This window comes from Corticium candelabrum, chromosome 15 (genome assembly GCF_963422355.1).
Source record: "Corticium candelabrum chromosome 15, ooCorCand1.1, whole genome shotgun sequence".
Lineage (NCBI taxonomy): Eukaryota > Metazoa > Porifera > Homoscleromorpha > Homosclerophorida > Plakinidae > Corticium > Corticium candelabrum.
In genome coordinates, this window is record NC_085099.1 from 1204654 (window position 1) to 1212093 (window position 7440).

At 44.2% G+C, this 7440-nt stretch overlaps 2 protein-coding genes across 3 annotated transcripts in view; both read right to left on the minus strand.

Moving 5' to 3' along the window:
* Positions 1-134: 134 nt before the first annotated feature.
* Positions 135-7440, minus strand: part of LOC134191209 (transmembrane protein 115-like) — a 9251-nt gene continuing 1945 nt past the window's right edge. Inside the window, exons 1-7 of one of the 2 annotated variants that reach the window (XM_062659802.1) lie at positions 4072-4424; positions 3717-3826; positions 3587-3661; positions 3434-3525; positions 2732-2861; positions 859-1061; positions 135-649 (exon numbers count right to left, since the gene is read on the minus strand). In XM_062659802.1, the coding sequence (XP_062515786.1) occupies positions 220-649; positions 859-1061; positions 2732-2861; positions 3434-3525; positions 3587-3661; positions 3717-3803 (1017 nt within the window). In that variant the 5' untranslated portion in view covers positions 3804-3826; positions 4072-4424 and the 3' untranslated portion in view covers positions 135-219. Of the gene's footprint in view, positions 650-858; positions 1062-2731; positions 2862-3433; positions 3526-3586; positions 3662-3716; positions 3827-4071; positions 4425-7440 lie in introns of those variants that run through there. The other variant, XM_062659801.1, reaches the window with a different exon arrangement.
* On the minus strand, positions 5982-6419 carry LOC134191212 (uncharacterized). Its single transcript, XM_062659805.1, has one exon. It carries the CDS (start codon positions 6417-6419, stop codon positions 5982-5984), a length of 438 nt encoding a protein of 145 aa, XP_062515789.1.

Consider the following 7440-nt stretch of genomic DNA (forward strand, 5'->3'; position numbering starts at 1 on the left):
ACAGCCTTCAGCCTTTGCCAACATTTCCCACATGTGGCAAATGGGCCAAGAGCACAATCTCTCTTGCACAAACTGTATCAGCTGGAAACCACACAAGGACCCAATAATGCACAAACCACCCATGTGATCTCGCCTACATTTCTACTATTGATTATCTCTGCTATTTGGCAGAGTACAAATTGCCTACTGCTAATTAATAGTTTGGGCAGACAGACAGCCCTATTGCCCGCTGCTGGAGGCATCCTGATGTACAGACTGTTTACTACTAGAGTCGACTACTCCCCTTCCTGTCTCCCCCACACTGTTCAACATATTCTGCGTTAACTCAGTGACAGGTAGACCTGATTTGCCTGCATCAACGTCAGCTGGGTTAACCGCCTCATTGTCCAGAGATGACCACTTTGGTTGGGGTGAGGCTTCGTTGTCCAGTGAAGGCCAGTCCGCTTGAGGTTCTGCCCGACTCAGTCGTTCATCGAGGGCCTTCAGAGCCTTTTGCTTCCTTCGCTCGGCATCGGCCTTGTCCACCCCTGGGAGATTAATCGTCACTGACGAGAGAGCAGTGATGTCGACCGTCCGAGTTCGCTTTGGACAAAGTTTTGTTCTTGACAGCAAGTTGTACACTGGACTCGACATCGAGTTGACTGCAGGCCTGCACAACAAAGTGTAAACAGTTGTGCAGGCAAGCAGATGGACAGACAGACAGACTGACAGACAGACAGACAGACAAACAGACAAAGCCCAAACAAAGACCAGACACTGAAAGATCCAGGAGTTCTCGCAATGTAGTGTTACCACAAAGTAGAGACTAAAACACAATACAACACAAAAGACCTCATTAAATACACTATACGGACTCACTGAAGCGGCTCAGGAAAGAAAGTCGCAAATGCAAACGTATCACTGTGATCGCCCCTACTGTCCGAATGTCTCCGTTTCTGATAGAATCTCAAATAGATCCACGACACGACGATACCCCAACCAACAAGTGGCACAAACGCCACAGACGTCACTCCGTACAGACTCGCAGCAGTAGAAATAGCAACTATTACAATCGGCAGCATCTAGAACACACAATTTCCCAATGAACACGCACACGACCCACACTCCTCTGTAGGTCACCAGGCCACCCAAATACAAACATACAATAACATGTCCTGGAACCAGTGATTACCAAAACATACAGCAGTGGACTTTCTAGGAAAATAAGTGGGGGCGCTCCATCTCACAGGAAGCCTCGTAGACGAAAGAAAAGATGTTAGGTTCAGTAGCCAAAGGAATAGGTCAAGCCACTGAAGCCAGGTTAAGCCACTAAAGCCAAACTGGCCACACAATTTGACTTGTTAACATGCACCTCAAACCCTGCACATGCAAATCTTTGTTCACTGTTGTAATGGGACAATAGAATGAGAACCACAGATGCAAGAATGAGAGAATCACAGATGCAAGGAAGAACAATTGTAGAGACTGCATTTAATTAACTGGCCAGGCTACCATCACTGTGAGACAGTAAGGTGTACGATACGAGTGGCGAAATGCAGTCGTAGTAACAAGCTGTTAATGGTGCAGATTACTGTGTGGTAGTGTGTGTGTGTGTGTGTGTGTGTGTGTGTGTGTGTGTGTGTGTGTGTGTGCATGTGCGTGTGCGTGTGGGTGTGTGTGTGTGTGTGTGTATGTGTGTGTGTGTGTGTGTGTGTGTGTGTGTGTGTGTGTGTGTGTGTGTGTGTCAAACAAATATCTCTCTACTGTCATTGTACTAGAAAACTTGATGTCCAATAAAAAATCTATCTCTGCCTTTCACCCACTCACTCACTTTATTCAATTTCACTGGTAAACACACTTTATCTGACAGTCACTCGCAAGAAAACTTGTATATCTAACTAAATAGACAAATAACTTGAACATCACTATCACTAATACAAACTAAACACTACAACACACCTACACAAACTCACAGCTAACTACGTAAAGTCACCACCAAAGTATCTTGCTGACATCGTAAAAGCAGCATCAGGATTTCCGATACACTTTCCAACGATGGCAGACACCTTGTTTTGGATGATTGATGAGTTGGCCACTCATCCACTCACTCACTCACTCACCCACTCACTCACCCACCCACTCACCCACCTCTCTCTTTCTCTCTGCCTAGGTATCAGTCTACACCTTGACCAATGATTCAACGTTCAAATTTGTTCACTCAAATGCTATTCTAAACTACACTGTAGCTAACATACCAATACAACAATAACGACATATTACGACCAACACATGGCAATAACATCGCACTGCCAAACACATGGAATAGGCAAACTAGCTGCAGTGTGTCGAACAGCTGGTATCTACTTGTCTATTCAACATTCCTTGACGCACAGAACCCAATCAGACACACACAATAGATCCCAACATTAACGCCTCTGCACCCACCGGCATGCCCTACCTATACTATAGACACATTACTACACCGAATACATACAAAGCCATGTTTCCCATTACAGTACATGATCATCGGCTCGTTTTAGCACACAATACAACTTTATTGCATTCCATTGTGTGTGGAGGTAGCATGATTACATTGAGGTCAGACCAACTCGTTTGACTGTTCCAATTCACTGAAACTGGATCTTCCAAACTACAAGCCAAATCACTAAGTGTGAAGACTCCTTGGTCACTCAGTAGGTCCTCAAAGTTTAAGGTTTAATTATGACCTGTTAGGCACCTGTGATGGTCTCACCTGGGATTTTAATTGGAATGACTTCAGTGATGATGATGATGTGGGTAGGACATTATGATCGGGCATGATCTGTTTGAAAGCCACAGAATATCCCGCAAGAACGCTCATAAAGCCGTGGAAACTAGAAAAGCTGTAAATGCAAAGAGGCTTGTAATAATGGAAATGTCTGCATGTCATTCACATGCATGCATACATATACATGCATACACACATGCATAATGATACACATATGCATGCACGCACGCATGTACACATGCACGTGCACGCACACATGTATACACGCACGTGCACACACACACGGATGGACAAATGGACAGACAGACACAAACAAACACACACACACACACACACACACACACACACACACACTGACGAACAGACACACAGACACACAGACAGACACACACACTGATGGACATACACACGGGAACACACACATACATACACACACGGATGGACACACACGGATGGACACACACACGGATGGACGGACGAACACACACACGCACACACACACACACACACACACACACACACACACACACACACTGATGGACAGAGACGCACGGACAGACAGACACGTGGACAGACACACACACACACATCTGCACACACACAGGATGCCCACGTGCGTGCACGCACGCACACACACACACACACACACACACACACACACACACACACATTCATATTAAATCTCACAGAAAGACATCTCTTCTCAGTGGAATGTACAGCAACACGAACAGAAACGCCGTAAGAACGGACGACGCCACACCAACAATAGTCACAAATACCTTCCAACCGACATCATTACTGTTGTCTACCACATCCAAATTACACAACAAGACATCATACCAACAACTCCTTAGACGTCCATAAAGGCTCCAACATTTGAGCAGCCATAGCAGTGAGAATAATGTCAAGAACTACCTGGAAACACACAGCACACTTAGAGACATTTTAGGTGACGGAAACAGTTGCTGACATTCCACCAGTGAGTTTCCAGTAAAGGTGCAGTAAGGAACGTCCATAGTCTGAAGTGAGGTGGAAGTGATCTATCACATGACATCATCACTCATATTAGCATGGACTGTACTACAGAGATTAGGTGACTGGTCAGAGTAAATAGTTGACATCGGAATGTAAATATGGCACACGGTGAAAGGTAACACACACACACACACACACACACACACACACACACACACACACACACACACACACACACATGCACACACACACACACACACATGCACACACACACACACACAGTGACACACACACACACACACACACACACACACACACACACACACACACACACACACACACACACACACCTTGAACCTTGAAGACGCCCATGTTGCGACTTCAAGCGACATCAAGCGGTGTTCTGAGTGTATACCCAGAATCAAAGCAATAAAAACAGTGAAAAATTAACGACCACAAATCGTTCATGTCTAGTTAGGTCTCCTTGTCTACATTTCTCTGCCTGGTCTCTGCCACTCTCTCCATACCTTCACAACAAAGCTTGAATCAGTCTCCTCTGTCTTGGCACAACTCATACCACCTATTTCCCACACCAATAGCTTCCATATTCAATTTAGAAACATCTCTCCACCTTTTCTTCATTCCATGACATGGTCTCTTTTTCCTCAACTCTCCAAACAACGTTCACTTTGGCAGTCTCTCTTCATCCATACAACCCACATGTCCGATCTATTTGAGTTGCTGTTCCATAATGAGGTCAGATATGGTTTCCTGCATGCCAAATGTTGATGCCAAACGTCTGGTTGATATTCTCTCCTTCCACTGCTGGTATCTTGTTATGCCTAAGATAGTTATCACACAACGATTATGGAATGAGTTCAAGGGTTTTACTTGTGGGGCCTTCAGTGTCCAGGTCTCTGCCCCATATAGCAAGACTGACAATACTATCGCTCGATAGACTTGTCTCTTTGTTGCTACAGAAAGGTTTCTATTTTGGAATATGGGTATCCGCAAGTATGCAAAGGCTCGAGATGCTTTAGCAATCCTACAGTCTATTTCTACCATGATTTCTCCATCACTGAGGATGTTAGAACCAAGGTACAAGAAGTGATCTACAATATCCAGACTGCCACCCTTCACTTGCACTGGTGTCACATCAACCTCTTGACCAACAGCCATTCCTTTTGTCTTCTCCACACTCAACTGCAATCCAAAGTCGCTTGCCACTTCCTCATATCCTGCTGCCCGACTCAAATGCAACTTTAGACGTTGCATATAGTGCTGCATCATCTGCAAACTGTGTCTCAGTCACTTTCACTTCCTTTAGTCTAAATTTAACAGACCTGTCGCCCACCAGTTTTCTACCATGCTTATACAGTACATTCATTCCCACTTCTTCATACCTATCTCTCCAGTTAGCTACTACAGCGCTGATATAAATGTTAAACAATGTAGATGCCAAAGTACATTCCTGCCTGAGTCCATTCCGTACTTCAAAATTCTCTGTTATTTGAGAACCAACTCTCACCTCGGCATGCATTCCCTCGTAAAATGACTTCACAATTTTCAGCATCCTCGGTGGAACGCCACACTTCTCTGTGATTTTCCACAATGCTCCTCTTGCCACAGAATCATAAGCCTTTTTCAAGTCAACAAATAACATGTACAATGTGTCATTATGCTCTCGAGTTTTCTCCACAAGCTGTCTAGTAACAAAAATCATATCTACGCAGCCATGACCTTTTCTAAAACCACACTGTGACTCTGGTAAGATCCTATAAGTAATTTGTTCCAACCTCTCCTTCACTATTCTTGTCATTACTTTTCCTACTACATCCAACAGACTTATTCCACGCCAATTATCACATCGTCTAAGATCACCCTTCTTCAGAATTGGAATAATCACAGCATCTTTCCAATCATCTACCACACCTCCTTCCATATTTCTGTTCCAATATTCTCAATATCCTATCTTCCAGCTCACAACCTCCACAATGGACTAATTCTGGAAGAATGCCAGACTTTCCCCTGCCTTTCTGTTATTCAAATTACTCAAGGCTTCTGATAGTCCTTTGGCAGTTGGTGGGTAATCCAATTCCATAACAGGTGGCAGCAATGGCATATCATCAATCACTTCTTGCCTATATTCTGACGTAACAATCAATCAGGACCTTCACGAAGTGTTGTTTCCACCTCTTAGTCAATTCTCCGTTCCCCTGTGTCAAACTTCTATCCTCTTTCCAAACAATGTTAGGTTTAATCAATCTTCTCCCTGCATGAGCCTCCAGTAATCTCTCCTAATTCTGTCCCAACTTGTATGACCATCTTTCACAGCAACTTCGGCTTCTTTAGCAACTCTACATATCCAGTCTTCTTTGGCCTTATCCACTGCTCTCTTCATAAGTCTCTGTTGTCTCTTGAATTCCTTTTGGTTCACCGTCGTGTTAGATTGTAGCGCTCTCTGGAGTGCTCTGTTCTTGGCTTCTACTAAAGGTATCAAGATGTCATAGCTCTCTCGAAACCTCTCTGGTTGTTTTCTTCTCCCTTTACCTAAAACTTCTTCAGCTGCGGTTACAATGCAATCCTTCAGAGTGTCCCAGTTTTTCTTACGTGTATCTTCATCCTTGTGTGGTCTATCCTGTAAACGTTGTTCCAACACTTCGCGGTACCCATTGCTTGGTCCTGACAGCAACTTCATGTACTGCAAACAGTGTGGAAAATGGAGAATTATTTTGGCTCGGACAGACTGAGCCTAGGTAGGACATTCTTGTATGGTGTTGCATGTCTAACTGAGTGCCTCCCTACTGCAGCCATTTTGCATGTAATTTTTACAACCAACTTCCAAGGAAGAAATGGCGTTAAAGGCAGCTGAGGTTTTCTCTGTATAAAGCATGCTAGGAGGCACCTAAGTTTATGAAATTAACAGTTATACCATTGGAAACGCCATCACATATGCGTGTAATTGATGGATGTTTTGTCCAAACACGTCCCAACACTGGTGCAGTATTTGGTTGGACAACAACACACTTGGTGGAACATTGTCCTATGTCCTACCGTTATTTTCCACACTGTGCAAAGGGTGTACAGCTCTTCTCTACACCACTTCTAAGACGTGGAGTCACAATGTTCGGATTTGATCTCACTAGCTTGTGGTCTGTCCAACAATTCGCTCCTCGCATCACTCGTACATCTCTACAATAAACTCTCTGGCTGGCTTTCATCACAACAAAATCTATCATGTGACATTTCTTCGTTGCAGGATGTGTCCAAGTGCCCTGGTGTATCTCCTTCTTCTGAAACCAAGTGTTCATGATGGACATTTCATTGACAGCAAAGAACTCCAACAACTCAGCTCCTGCTAAGTTGCACCCATTCTTACCATACCTTCCTAAGACCTCCTGCCATAAATCACTTCCTTGCTCCAATATGTATATACCCACCCGTGCATTGAAATCACCTAAAATCACTAGTACATCAGTCCGTGGGATTTTGTCAATAGTGTCCTGCAGGTCTGAGTAGAATTTCTGTTCAATGTTAGGTGGAGCCTTTGCAGTAGGGGCATAAGCACACACAACAGTCACATAGGTCTTTTGTCTTCCACGCCATCTTCTCTCTGATTTTAACTACAATAACCGTGCCATCACTACTCTAGAACTCACAGCCTCCCACACCTCTCCTGCATTCTTCCAAGCTTCCGCAGCTGCTTTGTCCAGAGCAAT